Source organism: Lathyrus oleraceus, chromosome 2, assembly GCF_024323335.1.
Source record: "Lathyrus oleraceus cultivar Zhongwan6 chromosome 2, CAAS_Psat_ZW6_1.0, whole genome shotgun sequence".
Taxonomy (NCBI): domain Eukaryota; kingdom Viridiplantae; phylum Streptophyta; class Magnoliopsida; order Fabales; family Fabaceae; genus Lathyrus; species Lathyrus oleraceus.
Genome location: NC_066580.1, coordinates 484795842 through 484821848, shown reverse-complemented (window position 1 = coordinate 484821848; position 26007 = coordinate 484795842). Strand labels below are relative to the sequence as shown.

Below are 26007 nucleotides of genomic sequence, written 5' to 3'. Positions count from 1 at the left end.
CTTGCTTTGTTTCATTGGAAAATCACAGTAGCATCACAGTCAACAAAATTCAAGTATTTGACTACACGATTGAATGTTCAAACTCCTGCAATTAAACATTTAAGAGTATATGCATAACAAAATGCTATCTTTTTATTTTTCACTTGTATATTCCATTCAATTTCTTTAAAATATTGCGATGAATCAAAATTTGAATCTCTGATTTTGAGAAGTGGCAACATTTAATATTTAACAATGTTTTGAATAAAATTATATTCAGTGGAGAGAACTATGAAAAAAATATTGATCAAGAATCCTAAAATATGCACATAGTAAAACCAAAAATAAATAAGAAACACGGTAGGCTGTCCTGTTTTGTGGGCATGTTATTGTAGTTGGCTGGCCTTATATCAATGGTCCCACACCATGTGCTTAGCAAGAGACAAAAGAAACACTATGATGGTGTTTGAAATGGAAAGAAAATCATTAGCACTGTGTTATCTCTTCTCGTGTGTGAGAGACAATTTCCATTTCTTGTTCTATTTACAATTCTTTCTTTAATACCTTCAAATTCTGCACAACTTTGAAGCAATCATTTTCTATTCACCTTTCACTATACTAATTTCATTCCTATCTTTCTCTTTTCTTTATATGATAGTATTACAGGATTCTGAATTTAATGATGGAACAAGAGTTGATTCTCAATGAAAAGTATTGCTCAAATCAAGTAATAAATATAAACAAAATGGCCACAATAGTGGAGGAAAGGGAAAAAAAATTGAAATTTCAGGTAGCATATTTCATTATTTATCTGGTTCAGTTAAGACACCTTCTCAGGGTTCAGAATTGAGTTCTCAATCTCCATCTGTTTCTGCTTCCTTGACTCGCAGCTTATCAAATAGTTTTATTGAAATGTGCATAGATTCAGATGTCTGATAAAAAATATACTCTAGTAGAAGTAGGTTCTGTAAATTCAAAGATACTAATTATCCTCTTGGAAAAGTTAAAGTTGAAACACCTCACTCTCACCAACCATATCCATCAGAAAGTGATTGTTCATCAAGAGTGGGTTCAAAAATCCCATTCACTCCTATCAGAAAAAGGCTAAATCCTTTCACAAAGTCAAAAAAAATTCCAAGAAACATGGCTTGTCAAAAATCTTTGTTGAATGACTTCTCCAACACAACAAAAGCTACTGGTAGCGTTGTTTCTGAATGCTCACCTCTTCATCTGCATGGTAAGCTCAAGTTGAAAAACAAACAAGGACTTCCTTGTTTTGAGTTTAAGGTAAACTCTCCCAAAGATGTCTTTGTTGCAAAGACATGGAGAGTATATACCTTGCACTCTTTTGATAATAGAAAGAAGAACAATTATGCAGGTGGTTTGGAATCTCAACATTGTGTCAAAGATTCATCAATGATAGCACAGATGCTAGTTTCCTATAGTTTATGTTCTGAATTAGAAGGTGGAGTATTTGGAAACTATATGGTGGCAGAGTTTGTGTTGTATGATTTTACACACTCAAGAAAAAGTGCTTCACCAAAAAACTTCATCTGAAGTCTTTGATTGTTTCATTCAGTGTTTCAGCAACATGCTTATTGTTGTTTTTTCTAGTACTTACATCAATATTTGGTGCACAAGGAAGCAAATAAACTAGTCCTACCTTTGGCATGAAATTAGTTGATTTCCATGCAAAATTATCTCCATTACAAGCTTTCTAAATTTCTGTCGCCATTTTGCATGGCACCTCTGCCTTCCGTGCTACGGGACAGGTGAAAAACCAGAAGTTATCTCGACGCAATTTCTTGAAGAAGAAGTAGATTTTTTAATCAAATCAATCAAAAAATATCTAGAATTCAGAAAATGTGGATTGTCTAGTGCTGATGCCAGGATCAGGATGATTTGTAACAACAAATATTGTCTATATTGTGATATGATAGTTAGAGGAAAAGATAAAGAAATAGTAATAGGAAATGATGAATATCTTTTCTAGACAAGTTGCCATTTCTATATCTAAATATTCAGAAATAATAAATCATATTGGAATTTCTGACTATGTTCGTCGTCTATGACACCAAGAAAATTATCAAACGGCAAAGAATGTATAAATTTCATATTGTATTTTACCAGAAAAATGTCAATAAATGCAGAGAAAAGTCTGTAGTAAAAACAACAAATTCATATTTTCGATCAAATAGGCAAATAGGCAGATAGATGCAAATGAGTTCTTGTTTACAATTTGAATTCTTATTTGTAAGAGAGAACCAAGTTGATAGATGCAAATGAAATATTTGTCAAACTATCAAAATTTATCACCAAAAGCATGTTTAGAGTAACTTTTTGGTAAAAACCGGATATCCTCTGCACGCAATTCCAGAAACTTATCCCTCAAATAAGTTAGATTTTATCCCGAAACCTCTGCTTCATTTCTCAATTCATAACAAAATGCACATTCATAAACCATATCAGCTTCCAAACTTACTTATTAACTAAGGGTTCAGGTAGTGCTATCAGATTGAAATCCATCTTTTCTCATGCTAAAATTTTTAAAACTGTAAAACTCAACAATTCTTTATATATCAGAAATAAACTTCTTTTAACTACAATGATATCAATTGAATACAAGATATTTGTTTGAAATGTTTGCATATTTACTTACAAAGAAAAATACAGCGACAAAGTTGTAGGATTACACATTGAATACATATCACTGCAGGCTCTGATGAGAGAAGAAGAGTTGAGCATAACTTTCATGAATCGCTATTGATGTCGGGGAACCACATTAACACTAGCAATCTTCCTCTCCAGCTCTGGCTTGTTGGCTCCTACAAGTTTGTCAATCTCTTGTCCATCTCTAAGAAAAAAGAACGTCGGCGTGGCTTTAATGTCCCACGACGTGCTAAAGTCCTGCATTATACAAAACCATATCCAGTTAAATAATAAATAATAACAATAGCAACATTACTATGTATGATTTCACTACTTACAATTAGTTCATCGACATCAATTAGTAAGAACATAATGGACGGATAGTGCTCGGATAACTCGCAATAATATGGTGCAATCATCTTACAAGGACCACACCACGTCGCACTGAAATTTGCAATAACCTGTTGAACATGAAACAGAACAGCACAAGAAAATGGCAATAGGTGTTGAGATAACATTTGATAGTTTAGTGCTAGAAATAAAAAAGAGAGTAAAAGTTACCATTTTTCCATCTCCTCTTGCTTGTTCTAACTTTTGGTCCCAAGATTCTTTGGTATTAATAAGATGAACCTTCCCAGAAGCAAATTCGACGTCCTGATGAAGAGAATCATCCTCTTTCACATGAGAGTGAGACTGTAGACATTAGAAATATGTAACAAACATATGAATGATGAAAAAGAGTATGCACGACATAACCATAAATCATAGATTCTGACCTTAACCACACAATTCCCCATGTAGTTGTTGAATGAAGTGAAAACTGCAAGCATAAAAACAAGCAACAATTCTGAAATTCAAATCAATGAAAAGTGGCAATATTTAGAAGGATGAGGATTATGATAAAATCAATATGAATAATTGAAGATGCTTGCTTATTTAGATATGATTATTGTTAATAAAGAAAAGGATGATAGGAATTGAAATTAAGGTATGAAATTGAAAAAGAAAATCACTTTTTCTGTAAATTAGGTTAATCTGCAATGAATGAATGGGTGAATTGGGAGGGACACAAGTATATTTCAAATTGAATGCATGAATGGGTATTTTATATTCACGATTTCCCTTTCTTTCTTCCTCTCTGCGTCAATGTTGAACATTATTATTATGTTTTCTTTCACCTGTATAATAATATTTGAACAAGACTTTTTATTATGCAAATTTATCAAGAACAAAAATATTTATAATTTATCATTTTCATATAATATATATTTTTTAATACATGTAAAAAGTCTAAAATAATAGTGGGTGGTATATTGCAGCAATCTCGTGTGAAATGAAGAATATTATAAATTTCAAGTGTAATTCATTCTAGACAATGGTTGGTGACGTGTGAACTAACAAAAACGAGTCTCTCATTTATGACTATTTCACACGACCAACTTTTTCACCATATCCACACTTTTATACTAGCGTCCACACGGTCGTCTCTCTTAAGTTTTTTTTTTTTTTTTTTTTTTTTTGGAAATACATCATGAAAATATAAATGGCAAATTTCATTTAATTTTAATTATTTATTTGATTTTGTTTTAATTAGATATAGTTGAAGTCAATTCTTAATATGTGGTGTTGATCTACGGTGATACAGAGTGAACTTGTAAAGTTAGTATTTCAACGTATAAATCAGTTTAAGATTTAAGATGTTTGAAAGTGGAGATCAGATTTTTGTATTGTTTTTGCAAAATTAACATCCTAACACTCAATTCAATTCAAAATTCAAAATGATTGTAGTAAACGTGGAGATTAGAAAATGTATTTTGCTTGGTTTTTATACCATGGATCGAATGGAGTGAATTTGGTTTGATTTTGGCATCAACCATTTAGGCATTTGACTGATCCAAAATAGTTATCCCCAAGACATGCAGAATGTTATAGAGTCGAGAAAATGGCGGTCGTGGTCGGCCTCAAAGGATGTCGTCTGTTTCGAACTAGAAATGAAACGTTTGGAGTCGGTCGAAAAAATGATGGGGTTACAAAAGCATTAAATGATTGTTGATTACTAAAACATTTCACCTTTTCTTTCTGAGACGTGATTAAAGTGACTAGTTAGAGCATGGCGTTGCTTACATTGTATTCAAGTGCATTTGAGTTTGTTTACATTTCCAAAGGAAAGATCCAGTTGTTGATTTTGTAATTTGTTTCATAATTGATTTGGTTCGTTTGATCATTGTATGACTTCCTTATAAAGGGTAGGTCTTGTCTCCAAAGTCTCTTCTCGCTTTCATGTTATTCTTTGCTCATTTCTTTTTTAAGGGTTTGGCTGTCGAGCTTTTGTTGCATCCTTGTCTACAATCTCGCCTCTTTCTCTTTCTTCTTTACATGTACGTAACTGGTGGCATTAACCACCTTGAACGGCTACTCTTGGGTGGACGATGAGTATTTAGAGACCCTCACTCCTTATACTCGGGAAGATTTGGCGCCCTAAGCCTTCTTCGAGGTGTGATCGTCTTTATATGGGATGATCTCGAAGTACTCTGCAGATAAACGGGTGTGCAACAAGTTTGAAGGGTACGTTATTCCCTTTTATGACTGTATTTTCTAGAAGTTGAGGATTTGACTTCCACTTACTGCTTTTGAGAAAAAAATCATGGACCACCTCTGCATTCCTTTCTCACAGCTTCATCATGTTGCTTGAACCTTCATAGGGGTCTTTTAGTACTAGTATGAGTATTAGGGGGACATGAGTTTAGCCTTCAAGTGAAGGAGAAGAGCGATCCAAAATGCAGCGGAATTTAAAAAATTATCCTTTAGTGATCCTTATGAATGGGCATGATCAGTGATAAAATTGTTACCTCTTGTGGCGATTGAAACCTTTGATGCAGATCTACGGAGCGATCACGAACGTTGAATGGTGACAACGCCTCTACTCAGTCCACACGAACAAATTCCTTCAATCTCAGTGCTAGCTGCTACGAATGAAGGCTTTGAGTGAGTGAGTGAGAGAGAGAGAGAGAGAGAGAGAGAGAGAGAGAGAGAGAGAGAGAGAGAAACAAAATTACAATTGCACAAATGCTTCTGCACAAGGGTTCTATTTATAGAACCAATTGTGTGGGTTGCAAGCTAAAAATCCCACTTAAGTGTATGTGGCCCACATCTTATAATATGCCAAAATCACTTAAGCGTGTCGTACCTTACCATATTTCGTATTCTACTTAAGTACACCGTACCTTACGATGTTCTACAATTCACTTAAGTGTACCGTACCATACGGTGTTCCTTAGTTACACTATCTCTCATCAATCCGTCCTTTTGTGTGTGACCCCGTAGGTTTTCGCGGCATTGACAATTATATTAAATCACGTATTTAACATAATAAACAGTGAGCAGTATCTAGCAATACATCACTGCTACCCAAGACACGAAAATGTCATGTGATCTGATAAATCCTTTTGTGATAATACTTATGTGTAAAATTACCCTTTTGCCCTTATGTCTATATTGAACACAAGGCATAGACCGTGTCATCCTTGTCCATTTCAATATTGGGCCCATAAAAATTTATCCTGTTACGAAGGATGGAAAAATTCCATCTAGGTCACTCATGTCCCTTAGCGTGCTTCGTGGAGTACCCATCAACTGTCTTTATGGTCATCCAGTTACGGACAATGTTTGATCAGCAATAAGGCACTCGACTCTACATCTAAGGTCCACAGTGGTTTAAGGTCGAAGGGTGGTATACACCATTATCACCATGAGAATAACTTATGACACTTTGCATAACATTCTATATAGTATTCTCATAACGGGTCAATCCAGTATAACTATTACTCTTAATATTCATACATATGTTTAAGACTTGATAACTCCTTATCCATGATCCATGAGATGTGATCATCAGTCTATATACATAATAGTTTTAATGCTTTAATGTTATATTACTTCACAATAAAGCTCGACTACGGATACTTTAAGAATAATGTCCTTGTGTTTAATGTGATCTCATGATTAAGTCACACTTGATACCTTAAACTGACTAGCTATTCTAGGGACTTTATTAAACAAACATAATAAAGAAAAATATCTTTATTATTAATAAATAATTCGATACAATTACCAAAAATATTGGCATCTAGGGCTTACACCAACAAAAAACCTCTTATTCCACCTCTTTGAGGTTAACCTTATCTCCAAGAGTGGATGGGGTTTTTACAAAACTCACTTGGTTTGACCTTGTACGATTTTGATTCTTATGAACATATTTTCACAAAGAAAGTGAAATCTAACTTTAATCAAACAAACATTTCATTTTCATGTTAGCACTTGTAGATAATTACGAAAAATCAATTTTTAATACTTTATTTAAAAAGAACCTTTGATCATGCAGTTGGGTCATAAACCCTTATCATTTGAATTCTTATGCATATGATTGGTCAATCATTAAATCATTTAAGATTTATTTTAATCTCATTATATATGATGGACAAAATCAAGAATAATCACCACTTTTTTCACATTATCCGGAAAAAAAACATCAATATTATCCATAATCATGGATTATATACTAGAAATAACTTGAACAAAGTAAAAGTCACATGTTTTGTGTTTTCTATGGAATAGAAATAAAATGTTATCCTTCAAAACATCTTCATCATTTGCATGGAAATTATTTCTTTCTATCACTGACGTGGTCCATAATGGCTCTTGGAACCCCTTAGGCATCATAAGCACGAGAACTCACCTATCACACCTCCGGTTTGCTGACAATGTCCTTGTGTTGCTAAAGCTAATAAGTCTGAACTCATAATTATCACTAACCTTTTTATCTTTTAAGTCATGCTTTAAGGCTATAAATCAACCTAGATAAGTCTCACACTTTCTTCTCCACCTTAAATAAAGATTTAACAACTTACTACTACACTATCTTCTCACACACATAAAAATGAATCGAGTACTCCTAAAAATTGGTACATATCTACTTTCCCGATTCAACAAGAAGAACCGTCAAATCAAAAGGTCGGTCGCCTATGATTTTAGTTGCACTCACGATTGCCGGATCACTTAAAACAGAAAGGATCCCCACTATCTCTTAGTCCACCTAGTTGTATTTGTTTACATCGGCCGACTCCACTAATGTGACTCCTCTAAGAGGTATCACATCAGCTCTAAATATCTTGAAGGGATTGAGCCAACTGGCAAGATCCGAATGAGCTTCATGCGTCATATGATCCTTAATTTAGGCATCACTCATATCCCGACCATAAACATCCTGGTAAGTCTTTATAAAATTTATGGTGTTTCCCTATTCAAAATGGCAACCTCCATTTCCGGAGTAATAAAAGCAGGTAAAGTTGAAGCTTCTAAAACCGCAGATGATTCGAGCATACGGTTGACTGCACGATCATTTCCCGCATCCTCATCAGAAAAAGAGCGTTAAAGAAAGACTCATTCATGGAAGCTTCTCCTACCTAGAGAATCACTAGAAAGACTCCCTGACTAGTAATCATTAGATACAGGTATAACCACTTGGACTGATGGATTAATGATTGGATGATAAGAATTTGAACTAGGAGACACTTCTTCCCTAACTAAAGGAGAGGAATCACTACTCCTAGAATCACTCGACAAACTTGTGGGATGATCATTTATATTGCCCACGGTAAAGAAAATGCTGAAGATATGAAAAAAAACTCAGGGTAAGAAGGGTACTTGGGAGAAGTAGAGTCTGGTGAAGAAAGTGAAGGTTAAATGCAGAATGGAAGGCTTTGTTCGAGGAATACCAAACGCTTTATGAAATGCTCTTGAAGAAGGGAAAGAAAGTACACTCGCAAATAGAAATTGATTCCCAAGGATAACGAATGTTCTCCTAGAAGTCGAGAGGCATGTATATATAGAGAGGAAGCTTATATGCAATACTCTATTTATTTAAACAATATATTAAAAAAAATACGTTAAGTCAGCCCAGTTAGTAACTCTACAGAGACATCAAATGCATGGGCGCGAATTTGAACCCGTAACATCTCATTTGTTTAGCTTTAAATGTAAATTGCAGTTAGGGGTGGAAAAGTGAGCCACGACCGCTCGTTTAACCCACCATTTTTGGCGGGACGGGGCGAGGCTTTCGACTCAGTGTCTTAAGTTGAACCCCTCATCTAACTCTCTTTTAAAACAGGCTTAGGGTTGGACGGGGCAGGTTCTTCCGGTGAGCTTTTTGTTAAAAAAATATTTTTTTACTTGAAATTAAAATAATATTAACGTGGTCTTCTAGTATACCTACTTTTAAAACAATCATCATTTCTTCAAACCTTAATATTAATTTTTCACATAACCACAAACACGTCATTTTGAAGACATTAATTGGTCTTTGCTTTATTCTTTGGTAGGAAAAGTATTTATTGCAAAATATAGAGAATACATTGATAAAGTTATTGATTTCAATGTTGTTGATCTTAATAATTATTAAATAGTGGTTAACGATGAAGAGAGAAATGGTGGAAGATTTCATCCAATGACTACAATATCAACCGAAGTTTCTATATGTTCACGACATAGATGATGATTGGTGAAGTGTTTGTCATCGAGTCTTTAAGATTTTTTTTATTCTTGATTCTTGGTTGTCTTTGTTTAGCATGTGCTAGTTTGTTTTGTTGATTTGTGTCCCTAGATGTCCTTAACTAGGTTGTGCTTGTTGGTTTTTTGAAACAAATCGATTATTTTGGGATTTTAGTGTGTTTGTTTTAAGTTTTTGGTATTATAGTTACACTATTTTATTTATGTTGAAGAATATGACATTTATATTAAGACTTGTTAAGGTTTTATTATGTGTTGTTAAAATTTGTTAGTCTCTTTAGAAATGATTAACAATTTTGTAAATTATGTAGTAAATCAAATTGTAAAATAAAATTGGTGTTTCGGTCCGCCAACTCGTTAGTAAACGGGGCGAGCTTGACTTTTGAGCTCAGACGTCTAAGCTGGTTTGTCCTGTCCAACCTCACTTTTAAATGAGTCTAGATGGGGCGAACTTGACTTTTGAGCTCAGACATCTAAGTTGGTCTGCCTCGCCCTGCCCCACTTTTAGATGGGTCTAAACGAAGCGGACCACCCGCTTTGCCACCCTTATTTCCAGTCACTAAACTACTTAACAAATGTAGGAAGTTTCTTAATGCATCCTATATATTACTTAGGTATCACGTGAAAATCCAAAATTGCTCATGAGATTCTTGAGATGCATCTCAACTCATTTGTTTTTGAAATAAATCAATCAAATCAATGAATTTATCAAGTGCCATAATTGCATATACAATATAACACGAACAACTAAAAAATACTCCGAAAATATTTCAAAAACGAATAAACTATGTTGAATGAGATATGTAAATGATGTGAAAATCAATTTCCAGCGCATTAAGAAATGCTATACATTTGGAAATAGTGGTGAGTGTGGGGTGCAAAATGAAATGTGTATGATTAAGGGGCAGGAAGCAAAAGAGCCGTTACCCTATCCATGTGGTTGGTGGGGGGACTGTCACTCCCAACGGCCAATTCTCCTTAGCCACTCGAATTATTTTCTTGCCGTTAGTTACTACTAATCATCGCCCTTGCTTTTTTCATCCTTCTCAATGGAAGCCAGCTTGCTTCCAAAAATCATTCAATCACAACTCCTCACAGTACTTTATGGAGAATGGACTCTTTTTTAAGTACAATATGTATTGTGGACTTTTTTTTTTCTTTCATAATTTAAAATCTATGATAAATGTCATACGAGTAAGATTATTGTTTTAAAAATTAGATCGTCAGAATTAAAAATTCGAGATGTCATTAATATAATCGGATTGTTGGATCAGATAAATTATTTAATCAGTAAGAATCGATAAAAATTGATAAATTGACAATTTTAGAAAATCGACAAATTAAATATTTATCTTTTTTTTCAGACAAAACGACGTCACTTGATAATTTTAAAAAAATTAAAAGATAAAAAGATTTGTTTGTTTAGAATTATATTTATTAGAATTAGACTTTGTTAAAATTTAAAAATTATTTAAATTTGTATTTTATACTATTTTGTTTATGGTAGTCATGGTATGGATCAAGTCACGAATCTTTTGATCCAAATTGAATCAATCTATAAATTATTCAAACACGTTCAGTTACGAATATATTCAACTCAACCATAACAATCGGTATAATTTTGTTTCCAAATTTGCTCGTTGGTCCACATGTTTTCAGAAATTTTAAAGTTTATTTATACCATATTAAAAAAAATCTTATTTTATTCTATTAAGTTTTCTAATTCAGCTCAAATTGATAATAAAGATTTTAATTAAAGAAACTGAATAAGATAAATTTGTCATACATTATGTTGTGGAATTCCTTTTTGGCTCATAGAAAAAACATGTATGATGTAAAATTATGATACAATTTTTATACCATATATTTTATATGTACACAAAATGGACCTTAAATATATAACTACACAATACAAAAAGAATCCTATGACTGTAATGAACCAATTACACAACATATAAAATCCAAAACAAAAAGCATTTAACACTCTGTTAAGATAGGAACAACATCAACATCCTACTCCTCCTTTCCAGAACAATCCACCAAACATTATTTAATAATTTAACCTCTCTTGCTTTTGAATTCTAGAATGGTCCCTAGATAGAGCAAAAAAAGTGTCACATTCTATGCTAAAACAAAAACATAAAGTTGTTACCGTTATTATTATCCAGCAAAGCAAATTCCCACTATATAACAAGGACTAAGAATATTTCACATAACACAGTTAGAGAAAAAAAAATGGAGAGGCAAGAAGATGTTAAGATTGGAGCAAACAAATTCTCAGAAAAGAATGCATTAGGCACAGGAGCTCAGAGTGATAGTAAGGACTACAAGGAAGCACCAGCAGCACCATTGTTTGAGCCAGGGGAGTTGAAGTCATGGTCTTTTTACAGAGCTGGAATTGCTGAATTTGTTGCAACTTTTTTATTTCTTTACATCACTGTCTTAACTGTCATGGGTGTGAATAGATCATCCTCTAAGTGTGCCTCTGTTGGTATTCAAGGAATTGCTTGGGCTTTTGGTGGTATGATATTTGCACTTGTCTACTGCACTGCTGGAATTTCAGGTCACTTGTTTTTCTTTTTCTCCATTTTTACTTGACTGTTTTATTTTGTTTTAGACTAAAAAACTAAGGATGTTTTGTTTGGAACAGGTGGACACATAAATCCAGCTGTGACATTTGGTTTGTTTTTGGCTAGGAAACTGTCCTTGACAAGAGCAGTATTCTACATAATAATGCAGTGTCTTGGAGCTATCTGTGGTGCTGGTGTGGTGAAGGGTTTTGAGGGTAATGCTCGTTATGAGTTGTTCAAAGGTGGAGCGAATGTTGTGAATCCTGGTTACACCAAGGGGGATGGTCTTGGAGCTGAGATTGTTGGTACTTTTGTTCTTGTTTACACTGTTTTCTCTGCCACTGATGCCAAGAGAAATGCTAGGGATTCTCATGTTCCGGTATGATATGATAGGATACTGTCTTTTAGTTATCTATATTCATTGGAGTAATGTGATGTTTGTGTGTGTAGATTTTGGCACCTCTTCCAATTGGGTTTGCTGTGTTTTTGGTTCACTTGGCTACTATTCCTATAACTGGAACTGGTATTAACCCTGCTAGGAGTCTTGGTGCTGCCATAATATACAACAGAGACCATGCTTGGGACGACCACGTATGTTCTTGATCTCTTCTTTATTATGATTCCTCTTTCAGAAACTGACTTGTATAATGTCTGAAATTTGTGGCCTTAAAATTCCTCTTTCAGAAACTGACTTGTATAATGTCTGAAATTTGTGGCCTTAAAATTCCTCTTTCAGAAACTGACTTGTATAATGTTTGAAATTTGTGGCAAATTAAACAGTGGATATTCTGGGTTGGACCTTTTATTGGAGCTGCCCTTGCTGCACTATATCACCAGATCGTGATTCGAGCAATTCCTTTCAAGACAAGGGGCTAATGAATCCATCATCATCATTGACATGTCTTGTTGTTTTGAATTATCTATTCGGTGTATTCATTCTTGTTTATTTTTTTATCTATGTGTAAATTATGAGCTCGTGTTGTATGGACTGTGGAGTGGAGATTCTTTCACGTTGTTATAATGCTTCGAGTGCTTATTTTTTTCCTTAAAAGAAAATGTGATATATCTTACTATTATTCAAAAACAATTTATGGTCGATCATCAAACAATCTGTGCGATATAGCTCAAGAACTAAGCTATAAGCAATTGTTATGGCACCAAAGAGATCTCAAATTAAACATCTAGCTTGTGCTTGTTTCAACTTTAAAATCAATATTTCAGAAAATATGGCTATGAGAATGCAATATTCCCACATAAATTATTTTAACCACGATACAAACACACCATATAGATCAAAATGAAGGCCGACTATATAATCATCTTTTAAAAAAAGCTGACAGAATACCACCTGATTCAGAGTTATGATAATGCCTAATAACTTGTAGCTACTGATTTATATATGCTTTGGAGCAGCAATTCTCGTGTAACAATTTTAAAACAATAAAAAGTATACAAAAGGATAAATATTTCATGTCAGGGAAACAGAAACTACATTAGACCCTAACAAGGTAATAATGCAGGGCAGTTAGGCAAATTTTGGTTCTTCGAAGTTACTTAATGATGTCTATGCCGATCCTTCTCTCTTGATGGGTAAGACGAGCTGTAGTAGTCACGGTCACGGTCTGAAATATAAAAATGTTGTTAAGGAGGATGATATACTAAAAAGGAAAAATGCCAAACTCAGAAAGACACGAATTCATACCATGTGATGAATAGCGCTTTGACTTCTCTGAATGTCCTGCATCCAATACAAACACTTAATCTTAGCTCGAGTGGTAGCAAGGGTGCTTGGGTAAAGCAACAAAACAACAGGCATACACAGCAAAACAACAGGCATACATATAATCTATAAAAGTACCTGAATCCTTTGCTCTCTCCCTAGAACGATGACCATGATCCTTGAGTTTGACCCTCTCAGCTTCCTCTCGTTCACGTTCTCTATCAGAATCCCTACCCCGCTCACGTTCTCTATCAGAATCCCTTCCCCGCTCACGATCCCTGGATTTTATTCGGTCCCTCTCTCTGTCCCTATGTAACTCCCCACTGGTCTCCATTTTACGGTCTGGTCTGGACCTTAGTGTGGGTTCATCTTTTACGTCTCTCTCAGCAGCAATGCTTTTGGATTCATCATCAGACTTCCTAGCATCATTCAGCTTATCACTGGCTTGCTTTACCAAAGCACCCTTGCTACCACTCGAGTCAATATTTGCTTCTCCGGGAGCTCCCTTTAGCGCTGTCTCAGGATTAATCGGTGAGCTACTTCGTGGAGCATCCTACAGATTGGCAATGATTTCAAATTTGTTTGAATAAAACCATAATTTTAATTGTCAATAATACAGATTTACAAGAGCAAACATGGTCTCGCGACAGCCAAATGACGCTAAATAATATTGTACTCTAAGGCAGGTTAAAAATATCGGACTTGACTTCTCCAAATAGGGGGATACACTTTAAAAGAGTTCGTACGTTGATTGAAAACATCAAGAGTATATCTTATCCGGCGCCATTATTTTTATACATTGGCGTACTATAAAGGAGCAAATTTTCTAAATAAAAAGGGTAAAATTGACCATCACCTTTGCAGTTGAATGAGACTTTGATTCCAATGATTTGTTGGAGAATGTAAATGAGTCCCAGTCCTTGCAAATTGGTAAATATTGTGCCTTGGGAAGGCTATAAAGGTGAGCCAAAACCCTGCAGACTTCATCAATCCCAGACTTTTCTGCATCAAATGCCTTCCACCATGGTGGATTCTCAGGAAGGGGTACCTGAAACCTACGTGCTGCAGCATATACAACGCCACAAGCCACAACCTCACTCTTAAATCTAACACACAATGTAGTGCGCAAACTGCATAAAAAATTTAGTTGCGTATACATATAAGTAACAGCAAACCTGATGTGGTAAAGAAAACATTGAATACAAGCCATAACAAAGATACGAGCTCACATTTTGGTCGGGCAATTAAATGAGTAAATAAATTGTGTATTCCACTATTATGTGATATGATCAGATCTTTGTTTGACACACAAGATTATAAGAAACATCAACTGTTCACCAATAATAGAAACTAGTATAACAGGTCCAACATTGTAAGAAGCTACTGAATAAGAAAAAAACAGGCATGAGATGGTGAACCACATGTTTAAACCAGAGTAGTCGTCATTCCCGGATAGCGGGGTGGAACGGCCGACCCCAAAAGTGGGATAGCGGGATGACCGCTCTATTTGATCATTTTTTGGACAAATTACATAGAATAATTATACATATATTTAATGTAAAATTAAACAAATAACTCAACTCATAAAATATTCATAAATCAAAGCACACACGATTCTTGAAGTGCATAAACGACTATGAAGGAAAGTTAAGGTTGAGAAATTTGATTGAAAAGCCCAAAATTACCCCTTAAAACGTTGTAAACTTAAGGGGTAATTTCAGTTTTTTAGAGGGTAAAATGTTAGCGAGCCAGAAACCGCTCTGCTCAGCTATCCCTCCATTTACCCAATAGCGGCCGGGAACCGCTCTGCTCAGCTATCCCTCTATTTACCCAATAGCGGCCGGGAACCGCTCTGCTCAGCTATCCTCCTATTTACCCTATAGCGGCCGTTATAGTGTTCTGCACCGCTAAGGCTCATTCCATAGCGGTTGGCCTCCGCTCCTCTCTGCTATAGTGGGATAGCGCCGCTATTGGCCACCATTGACTACTCTGGTTTAAACTACACAGAGAGACTATTATATAGACTCTGAAATAATCAATATAGAATCACAACATTCATTAGATAATAACTACAATGTCAAATCAGCAGAATAAACTATTTATGCAAGTAAAATACTCTTCATAACATCTACTCATTTGACAAATACGGCGAGTTCAATGGGTTCAAAAATATCACAAAATGTCAAAACTTAGTACAGTCACACTTGCTGCCTAGCCTGTACAATATCCTAGAAAACATCAATTCATTTTAGTATCTTATATTTTTTACTTTAACACTAGCAGTGCCCACAAAGAATGATATTATGCTATCAATTTGAGAACAAAAGTGTCATGAAAAGATTTGTCAAGATTTGTTTTACTTTTTAAATGTGCTAAGAGGATCAGTCCATCACTTGACATTGTATGTTGCATCCAAGTATAAATGACCTTGATAAAATATCCAAACTGGAGACTAACTGACTAGACTTCAATAGAAGCAAACCTTGAGAAATATACATACGAAAAGATACAGTCTAATTCACGGATCTCTAGGGACTGTAGGAATAATGAATCATGGGGTACGTATTGTGTCAACTGGAGCACAGGTGCATGTTGAGAATATACACAACAACAACAACAACAATAATAATAATAATAATAATAATAATAATAATAACAATAATAATAATTTCTCTAATTATGTACCTATCATTAGCCAGATTCCAAGCTTCTTGCCTCAACTCTGGAGGTGTTTCAAGGGTAGCAAGGTAATTTGAAATAAACTTGTGAGGATGTTCAACATGACAAATGAATCCCATTTCTTTCAAAATATGTCTCTCAGTTCTACTCAGCTCCATTTTTAAATCAACATATTTCTGTTCAGCACAAAGAAAACAAAATCATTGAAATGACTATAAACTAAATAACTCATCTCTTGTATGTGATAGTGCAGTGAAATGATTGATCGACAAAATTCAGAAATAATAATATTGATCATCCAAAAGAGACTGAGCTCTCATACAAGATAAACCAGAGCCAAGCTCCTCAGAGAAGAGAATCACACTATCTCTGCCTAAACGCAAAGGTCCCAACAGAAAATGGTTGATGAATGCCAATCCCACTACCCCTAATAAGTTCACTGGAATATCCTAACTAACTGCCAGTCAGCACATTTCTAATTCTCTCCCTTCTGCTTTTTCTTTTTCTTACACTCATACACCTTCCATACCATGGCACGTCGATTGTGAACCCAATGAGGCATCTGTTTTAAAATCTAATAGTTTGGGCCTAAATCCATTATTTTAATAGTATGTGAGCTACAAAAGTTAAGGGAAAAAAATGGGAGCTTACAACCTTGGAATACAAGTCTAAATGATCGATGGGCAAGTTCTCCCTCCTGCATTCCATCCTGTGAAAAATAATAAGTACTTGTCTAGCTTTTCTTGGGTTTTCCTCCAGTTTTGAAGCCAGCCACACTGAGCTTGCAGCAACTTTCTGCAAAAAAGAGACGATATGAGCATTTTAATTCATTATGCACAAAAGAGGAAAAAGAGCAAACAATATGCAAATATATCAAGACCTTGACATTAAACCGTGCAAATGACTTCTTGCAATAGAAACGATGAAATAGAACCTGCCCAGTGGCCATGACTGCCTGTGGTCTGTCAAGCGGTTAAGGTAACAAACTAAACTGAATGCAGAGGATTACATTGAAAATGAAAATAGTAATATTAATAATACTAATTAAAAAAAAGGATAAAATCTCAGCAAAATGCCGCTTTCTTGGATGAGATCACAGCCATAGATTCTAAGGGCGGTTTCAGTAGCTTCATCAATGCCATCTTTTCGGGAAGGTGAGTTTGTTAGTTGCTCATCCGTGAGGTAAAATGTATCAATTGCTGTGTAGATCATCTTTCTATGCTCTCTTAAGCCTTAACCCTAACATAATCACAATAAGGATTCATTAAATTTGAAACAAAAAAAACCAGCATCCAAGAATTAAAACAATCTAGAATTTCAATTTCTAAGAAAACATGATATTAGGGTAGAAGACGTTTCAGAATCAACAATCATGAAGAAAATCAATAATTGATTCAAAATAATCTAGCTGAAAATTGCGGAACCATGGTGCGAAGTGGATCCATGCTACTATGGAATTATACTAGCACGCGTTACAGTAAAAGGAAAATTCAACAAAAAGTAAATAAAAACCTGGAGAGTTTATTCACTCTTTTTGACGCGTCTCCGGACAATGGAGTTCAGTGCGACTCCAATTTGATTTAGTTTTACTGTCTTGAAATTATACAGTATTTTTTGTTTAACTATGTGCCTTTTGAAATGAAATAGGATTGGGCTTAAGGGATTAGAATCTCATCTCTTTGTTTGTATGATTTTTCAAAAAAGAAAAAAACTAAAGCACCTTTAAGTTGTAGACCTGTCAATGGGGTCGGGGCATAATTTCAAAGGTACCAAAATATAGGGGGTCTAAAATTCTAAAAACAAATGAGTCCCAAAATATATAGGCCCCATAAACTAAAGGCCCATAAAATTCAAGTAAAGTTCTAAGGCCCTATCATTTTTTAAAGAAAAAAAACTGATTTTTTTTTTTAAAAAAATTATTTTATTTTTTTATTTTCATAAAAATCATTTTTTTCGACAAATATCAACTTTTTTATTTTAGAAAAACTTTGACTTTAAAAAATCGATTTAATTTTTTGGAAAAAAATTGATTTTTTTTATTTTTGAAAAAACTTTGACTTTTTTTTTCTATTTTCGAAAAAAGTCAGTTTTTTTTATTTTCGAAAAAAGTCATTTTTTTTCAAAAACAAATCATCTTTTTTTTTCGAAAAAATCGACTTTTTTTATATATAAAAAAAATCGAAATATCTTTTTGAAAAATATCAAAATTTTTAGTTTCAAGAAAAATCGACTTTTTCTCTCGAAAATATTCGATGGTTTATTTTTAAAAAAAAATCGACATTCTTTTTCGAAAAAAATAAGTTTTTATTTAAAAAAATAATTGATCTTTTTTTCGAAAAAAATTGATTTTTTATTTTTAAAAAAAAACGCCTTTCTCATTTTAAAAAATTAATCAGTTTTTTTTTACGAAAAAATCTATTTATTTTTTTTTCAAAATTATCAACTTTTTTAAAAAAAAACTAAAATTTTTAATACTTTCAAAAAAATCGATTATGTTTATTTTTTAAAAAAATTAATTTTTTTATTTTAAAAAAGTAAGGTTTATTTTTGAAAAAAAATCAACGTTTCTTTTTTTTTCTGAAAAAAAAATAATATTTAAAAAAAATAGTTTTCAAAAATATTTATTATTTAAAAATATATATTTAAAAAAATAAAATATGTTGTTTCAAAAAAAAAATATTTTGAGCCCCTCATTTAGGCCCTTTAAAAAACAAAAATATGAAGGGGCTTAAAAATAAGAGGTCAAACAGTTATTGATTTAGTATGGGGTCTAAAAAAATGGGACCAAATAGGTGGCTTAATTGTTAGGGCTTTCTCATTTAGGACTTCTTTGACCCCTCTACTTATGATGACTTCAATTATTCTCGTAATATAAGGTCAGACACATTCTCCCATGATCCATGATTGAGGAGTAAATAATTGGTTGGCCAAGCTCTTTGAGGTCCAACTAAAATTATTTGAGTTCACAATCTCTCAAACAAGAGACTTGGAAGGACGGTGTGACCAAGGTAAAACATCTCAATTTCACGGTCCTCACAGCAAGAAGTCTAGAAGGAGATCTGATTAAGGCAAGACATTCCGGTTCAATTCCAATAACAAAATATCACTATTGCAAACATCTAGAGAGATATAGAGTTGATTTGTTTAAAAATTCCCCGTTCTATTAACATTAATTTTCTTCAAAAACAAATCAAAATGAAAAGCCAATCGGGCCAACAATTGAAATACCACAACATTAAGAGAAAAATAACCTAAAAGCTACATCAATTAACTTTAGTATACAACTTAAACAACCAAAATGAAGGAATGAAGAGAACATTTCCATGACTGGACTGAACCAAATTATATTTAAGGGTTGAGACATCAACAAAACAGGTGATTATAATTTGCCATCTACTGGCCTGAAGTTGTAACTTATGATGATATACAATTACAATTTGATAAAATAGGTAGTATAATCTGGTGTGGCTCCTTATTATTTGAAAGATAAAACCTTCCTACTAGAGCCTTACTTCATATCTGATGCCCGGATCCCATAGCGCTTGAAGATTTCTCTAAACCCGTAAACACTGATATCGTAGTTGAACTGCAATTGCACACAAGCAAATGGAAGTATGAGATTATTAAAAATATTCAAAGCCAAAGCCTTTAACATATGTCATAGAAGTTCAAAAATGTTTGATAGGTTTTACAGCCACTTTTACTGGTTACAAAACTTTTAGTTGTTTAGCAGCTATTAAGAGCTTCTCAATTTCAACTATGCCACATAATATTTAAGCAACTCAATATACATTTTGCTCCATTGATATAGTAATCTTTAAGCAATCTTGCAATCTACACTTTTATACTTTCTAATTATTAATTAATTTTGTTTCAAAATGAAATATCAATTTTGAGTAAGAAAATTTATTTTTAAATGATAGGAAATGGCGTACATGGAATGGAAGAAATCTTAACTTTGAGGAACCCTCCATGGCAAGTAGACAAATTTCATTAGTAAAAACCTAAATGGCTTCGTATCAAGAAACTGTTGGATTTATTAATCCAGCATCACCCTTAGGGATTCGATGGGTTTAACATCCCAACCCATGGCGTTTAGTATGGGCTGGGCGCAGCCCCTTGAGGGCTTTATGTTATAAGAAAATAAAATTGCGCCCTCATTAACAGTTAGCCTAGTGGTTGGCGCTTGATCCAAAAGAAACATGTGCTTAAGTTGATCTTAGTGGTTGATTACTAGATTTAATACCTGGGAAGGGTACATTTTCAGTAGTTGATATTTTCTTAAGGGGGATTGTTCAAAATACAAATAATCATGGCCGATATTACATACTTTACAATTTTCCTGAAAAGCAGGAGGAGGGATACTTACAGGCATGACTTTCACATTGTATTTAGTAATATTTGGATCAGCTACCCTACCCTGGTTAGCCACCTGTAAAAAGAAACACATGTCTCAAGTAACTACATTTCCATTGAGTCAATGAAAAGATCAACCAATTACTAAAAACCAAATTATTGTCATAGAATTTGTGCTTCTTGAGTTTACTTAAACATGCCATCAGAAGAAAATTTATTATAATTTTATCCTATTAGCAATTTAGGCACTGAGGTTAAGAGGCTTAGCAAATAGAAAGGAATACCATACATGTGTTGGACTATGAAATATTTCCATGAATGGGTACTCCTTTTTCTGCCGACTTATACAAAACCCAGGATACTTTGGACACTCAACCTGCAAAGCACAAAAAATTATCATGTCATCATCAATGTGGAATAGAAACGCTGCAGAGTGCGTAGACAATAACAAGCAATAAAGGTACAGAAAAAGGAACACGATAAAAGATAAATTCTACTGTAAGCCTAGTGCCTACTTTCCTATTAGTAAACTCCAACTCATTGCAAAGTAATGAGCACATTTGTGTATGTTTTTGTGACTCTATCAGACTAGACGATTGCAATGCTTCATCGTGAGTAAAAATATACATAGGTATGACTCCCAAGTGCCAACACAAACAAGTAGTAAGAGATCATTAATAAAATAACTTACACGCATAAATTTTACATGTGGATAAAACTCAGAAGCAGCTTCTTCTAATACTTTGTCAAGATGTTCTGTGTAATTCCCCCTGCATTATAGAATAATAAGAAGTCATTCCTAAATTAATTCATTTTATTTCTTTTCTTTTTCATTCACACCTAAATAAGCTTCAGAGTAAGAGTATTCAAGAGCTGACTCCAACCGGATCACCTGATAGTAAAAGCAACAACCACGGGAAACCCTTCATGAAGGAGATTGACAAACTCACGCTCGGAGGTGAAATGAACAACCCGTGATGGTCCAAGATCCTTTGGATAACCAGTATAGTACCTAATATTATCAAAACAATTCCAACAAATTGATATTTCCCATTAATAGATAGCATGGGATGAGGTGAATTTCCAAGAATAATGCACCAGGGAATTGTGCAAAGTATCTATCATCTAAATTATATCATGCAAATTGCAAAGTATGCTACCATAGTACGGGTTACTGAACTTTGTCGTTAATATTCAATTATTTGAAATGAGATTCCATAGACTTATCGATATGACTAAACAATTCTTCAATCAAATGACAATAATTAGTTTCTAATATTTAATTAACGAAAAAAATGCCTAGAGAAAAATAAGTATTGCAGTACAAAGAATTATTGTAGTTACTACAGAATGATAGAAAATAGAATCAGTAGTAAAGATTAATAAAGCTACAATTCAGAGAAAATGACATCAGTAGTTAACATGGACATACTTGCAAGTTCCCCGAAGATGACCAATCATTCGGTCCAAAAATGACGATTCTTCCATTCCACAGAGTACTTCAATAGGTGAACTGTATATCTAGTACCTGCATCATGAACAAATTTTACTTCTAGGAGTTGATTACGATAATCTCATCTACTCTCTCATACATAGATAATAACCAACTAAACAGCAGGTAAAAATCTCACAATTTACTTTGCATCACTAGCTCAAAATCAAATAACCAATTAAGCAGGCAATAGTTATGACACTGCACTATCAATGTCACTAAAACCTATCTTGGTTCATTTCATCTATGACAAGTGTTTCCTATTCACAAAGTTCGGTTGAAGCATTTTATCAAACAGAAAACAAGCATTACACCATGAGACACAACAGCAGCAAAATCATTCAGTTTTATCAACGGAAACATCTTAACAATGGAAGAATTCAAATCAAAGCTTTGTTACTAATTCATTATCAAGACAAATGAGAAGCACTTGGTTGAACACTTCATGGCAACAAACTAAAACAAATGAGAACTCAAATGGAAATAAGACAAATAAAAGCTTCATTATCATAATGAGGATTGAAACCCACTGTGGGGAAATTAAATTACCCTTAAGCCTTGGAACCGAGCTTCAATGGCGGAGGGAAAACAGAAAAGGAAGAAGAATGGATTCTGTGTTTTATGAGAAAAGGAAAGTGGAAAGGAATTGCATACGAGAGTGAACAAGACGGTTTTCAATACCCAATACCGGGTTTGTGGTTCGATCGAATTAGTTCGTTTGAACCGGTTTATTCTATTTTCTCTCGGTTTACTTTGTGATTAGGAGTAGGCATGATTAACGGTTCACGATTTTTAACTCCCCAAATTTAAATTCAAATTCTAAAATAATCTATATTTTTGTCCCAATTTCATCAAAAATAGAGAATTAAAACTCAAACAAATTGAGGTTGGGTATTTCCGCTCCGACATCATTTATTTAATAAAATTATTTTTTTAAAATTAAATTACATTATAAATAATAAAAATAAAATTTCATACATATATTTCAAATATTTTAAATAATAAATACAAATCAAAATATCAAAACATTAACAATATTTAATATTCTAAATTACCAAAACTAAAATAATAAAGTACATAATAAAATAAACAAAGTCGGTTCGAAGACGAGTTCAAGGTGGGTACTAGGGGTGTTCAAATTCAAACCGGTCCAAATTTTAAACTGCAAATCGATAAAAAAAAACTGAAAACCGCAAAAAAAAAATGAATAATATTGGATGTGTTTGGATGTTATTTTATAAAAATTACTCGGTTCAGATCAGATTTCTGATTGATTTTTTAAAACCGATCTAAACCAAATCGAACCGCATGTATATATTTTTATACTTATTTGTTTTTTATTAGTATGATATATTGTGTTAATTTATTTTTAAATGATATTTATTTTTTCATAAATATAGTTTATGTTATATATTATATAAAATTTATTATTTATTAGTATTGTTATAATATTAATAAATAAAAAATTCGTAATTTGGATATCTAAAAATGGATCTAAATCAAACCGCGTGAAATTTGATCGAATCGGATCGAATTTTTTAAACTTATCATCCAAAACTGAATTGGAACATGTTTTGACTGGGTTTGAGTTCGGATTTCCCCATCAATGAATTAATGATTGGTGTTGAGAGTGCTGACCAGGATAGATGAGTCACAGCAGTGGTTGATGACCAATAGATGAGTCACAGCAGTGGTTGATGACCAATAGATGAGTCACAGAAGTGGAACCAGCTTATGAGGTTTGAATCCTGCAAATAAGATTGGTTTGGAAGGACAGAAAAGAGATTTCAGTATCTTTAAGACGAAATCCACTCTCAGTAAACAGAATTCTTTGTTGCCAAGAAAAATCGAGAAGGAATTGGAGTCTCAGAAGATTAATGGCACTTCTGATGTGGATGATGATTCTGTTAATGCAAGTGTTCCTGCTGGTAGATACTTTGTTGCTCTTAGAGGACCTGAGTTAGATGAAGTCAAGGTGAGAAATTGTTACCTAAGTTTTAAATTTCCTCAAAGTTGCATGAATGCATGCATATTAGCTAGATATATGCTATATATCTTTCCAAAGACTCAATCACAGTTAAAAATTATGGGATTTTAAAATGATGTTTAAGAGAATAGTTTATCATATATTTTTATTTTTAAAATAGTTTTTAAATATGTATAAATGATCAATTATAATGTTGTGCATACATTTGACACAGGACTATGAGGACATCCTTCTCCCGACAGATGAGCAGTGGCCGTTTCTCCTTCGGTTTCCTATAGGATGTTTTGGTATCTGTCTCGGCCTAAGCAGTCAAGCGATTTTATGGCATAATCTGACAACAAGTCCTGCCACAAGGTTTCTTCATATTACACCAAATATCAGTTTTCTAATATGGTTGTTAGCCTTAGCAGTGTTGATAGCTGTTTCCATCACCTACATTCTGAAATGCATATTCTACTTTGAAGCAGTCAGAAGAGAGTATTTCCATCCGGTTCGTATCAACTTCTTCTTTGCCCCTTGGGTTGTCTGCATGTTTTTAGCAATCTTTGTACCCTCTAAACTAGCCCCACAACAAACCCTTCACCCTGCCATTTGGTGCACTTTCATAGCACCTTATTTTCTACTTGAACTCAAAATCTATGGCCAGTGGCTTTCTGGAGGCAAAAGGCGTCTATCTAAGATTGCAAATCCCTCTAGTATCTGGTAACTTTGTTGGAGCAATTACATCGCACTTTGGAAGCATTGTATCGAGGTCCTCTTCAAACTTAGCTCCAATTTCTTTCTCCAATTCAGGCTCCATCTTAAGTCTATCATGATATAAAAGGTTACAGTTAAAAGGTTTCAGCCTTTGGAGTAAAAGCTTCCCGATTCGTCCAGCACCCACCGTTCCTATCGTCTTTCCTTCAAGATCATAGGCTCTATGTGCAATGCCAGTAACATCCCATTCTCCTGTAATAGACTGATGGTAACCAGGCACAAAATTCCTCACCATAATGAGAATTCTCATGAGCTCATCCTCAGCAACAGATACTGTGTTGCTTCCTGTGACCTCTGCGACGGTTAAACCAGCAGCAGCCGCAGCATTGAGATCAATGTGATCAGAACCAATTCCGACAGTCAAAAGTAGCTCTAAATTCTTAGCTTTCTTAATTCTTTCAACAGTAACATAGGCAGGGTGAAATGGTGTAGATATCAGAACATGAAGATCAGGAATGGTAGTTTGTGTTTTAAATTTTGTTAAAAATGCTCTACTCAGATCAAACAATTTCATATTCATCAAACTGGTCCAATTACTAGGCACTACGCCATTGATATGATTACCCTCCAATCTGATATCAACTAAAGAACCTAAATTTGCAACAGAATGACTCAAAGTACCACTAAGATTAAAACACGGCAAATTAATCATCGAAACTTTAGCATCAGAATTGCATTTTAATCAAATTTATATCATGTATAAAGTTGTTGAGGCATTTCCACAAACAGCTTGTGAGTGTACATATTAAGCAGTATTATAAACATGTTGATTCAAATGAGATAAAAAATGAAATTTGATATTAAGAAAACTAGAGATTAAAGAGAAATGGAGATAGAAGAGTACCTTTATTTCTGTGATAGAGAAAAGTCGACGGCGGTGTAATTGGTTGACGGTGGCGGAAGCTTTGCACAGAACATGAATGGAGTGATAAACTCAACGTCCAAATTTTGGGAATAAAATAAGGCCCCTCAATGGGGCCTAAAAAAAATGCATTATATAAAGGGCCTAAAATAAATCTCAATGATAAGGGGCTTAATATATTGGGGCTTTAATAGGGCTTAATAATTTGGGCTTTTAAATATAGGGCATATTTGACGGCTCTACTAAGTTGGCTCAAATCACCTATAAACCAAACACAGTCTATATATACTACTAGAGCAAACTACAATAGCAAACAATACAATTGTTAGTATTAAGTTGATATTTAAAAAAAAATGTTCAGCAATTGATTTTAATTTTTTTGGAATATAAGAG

The 26007-nt window shown here is 33.8% G+C and overlaps 5 protein-coding genes and 1 long non-coding RNA gene across 16 annotated transcripts in view; 2 read left to right on the top strand and 4 right to left on the bottom strand.

The window, feature by feature from the left end:
• Positions 1 to 2522: 2522 nt before the first annotated feature.
• LOC127120738 (thioredoxin H-type) lies at positions 2523 to 3995 on the bottom strand. Of its 6 annotated transcripts, none has more exons than XM_051051268.1 (5): positions 3642 to 3995; positions 3405 to 3475; positions 3190 to 3321; positions 2967 to 3089; positions 2523 to 2886 (listed from the first exon to the last, which is right to left on the bottom strand). In XM_051051268.1, exons 2-5 carry the CDS (start codon positions 3456 to 3458, stop codon positions 2740 to 2742), a joined length of 456 nt encoding a protein of 151 aa, XP_050907225.1. In that variant the 5' UTR covers positions 3459 to 3475; positions 3642 to 3995; the 3' UTR covers positions 2523 to 2739. The 6 variants fall into 6 exon arrangements, with proteins under 6 accessions (XP_050907225.1, XP_050907228.1, XP_050907227.1 ...); XM_051051271.1 differs by having other exon boundaries at positions 3190 to 3282; XM_051051270.1 differs by having other exon boundaries at positions 3405 to 3448.
• A 7310-nt stretch (positions 3996 to 11305) lies between these two features.
• LOC127120734 (probable aquaporin PIP1-2) lies at positions 11306 to 12783 on the top strand. The gene is made up of 4 exons (XM_051051263.1): positions 11306 to 11755; positions 11843 to 12141; positions 12213 to 12353; positions 12543 to 12783. Exons 1-4 carry the CDS (start codon positions 11428 to 11430, stop codon positions 12636 to 12638), a joined length of 864 nt encoding a protein of 287 aa, XP_050907220.1. The 5' UTR covers positions 11306 to 11427; the 3' UTR covers positions 12639 to 12783.
• Positions 12784 to 13050: 267 nt separating this feature from the next.
• LOC127120735 (cyclin-L1-1) lies at positions 13051 to 17868 on the bottom strand. Its single transcript, XM_051051264.1, has 9 exons — positions 17674 to 17868; positions 17222 to 17400; positions 17042 to 17123; positions 16816 to 16956; positions 16168 to 16337; positions 14339 to 14612; positions 13621 to 14035; positions 13465 to 13500; positions 13051 to 13384 (listed from the first exon to the last, which is right to left on the bottom strand). Exons 2-9 carry the CDS (start codon positions 17371 to 17373, stop codon positions 13317 to 13319), a joined length of 1338 nt encoding a protein of 445 aa, XP_050907221.1. The 5' UTR covers positions 17374 to 17400; positions 17674 to 17868; the 3' UTR covers positions 13051 to 13316.
• Positions 16977 to 17398, top strand: LOC127120736 (uncharacterized). The gene is made up of 2 exons (XR_007803244.1): positions 16977 to 17118; positions 17217 to 17398. It is a non-coding gene; the product is annotated as an uncharacterized LOC127120736 (long non-coding RNA).
• Positions 17869 to 19460: 1592 nt separating the features above from the next.
• LOC127120730 (uncharacterized) overlaps positions 19461 to 26007 on the bottom strand; it is a 50816-nt gene continuing 44269 nt past the window's right edge. For 2 of the 6 annotated variants that reach the window (XM_051051261.1, XM_051051257.1), the window contains exons 2-8: positions 25597 to 25655; positions 21950 to 22045; positions 21410 to 21529; positions 21209 to 21287; positions 20807 to 20893; positions 20531 to 20593; positions 19461 to 19747 (exon numbers count right to left, since the gene is read on the bottom strand). In XM_051051261.1, coding sequence (XP_050907218.1) covers positions 19670 to 19747; positions 20531 to 20593; positions 20807 to 20893; positions 21209 to 21287; positions 21410 to 21529; positions 21950 to 22005 — 483 coding nt within the window. In that variant the 5' untranslated portion in view covers positions 22006 to 22045; positions 25597 to 25655 and the 3' untranslated portion in view covers positions 19461 to 19669. Of the gene's footprint in view, positions 19748 to 20530; positions 20594 to 20806; positions 20894 to 21208; positions 21288 to 21409; positions 21530 to 21949; positions 22046 to 23647; positions 23758 to 25596; positions 25916 to 26007 lie in introns of all 6 variants that reach the window. The other 4 variants (XM_051051262.1, XM_051051258.1, XM_051051260.1 and 1 more) reach the window with 4 other exon arrangements.
• Positions 24667 to 25404, bottom strand: LOC127123875 (formate dehydrogenase 1, mitochondrial-like). The gene has a single exon (XM_051054054.1). The coding sequence runs from the start codon at positions 25402 to 25404 to the stop codon at positions 24667 to 24669; it is 738 nt and encodes a 245-aa protein (XP_050910011.1).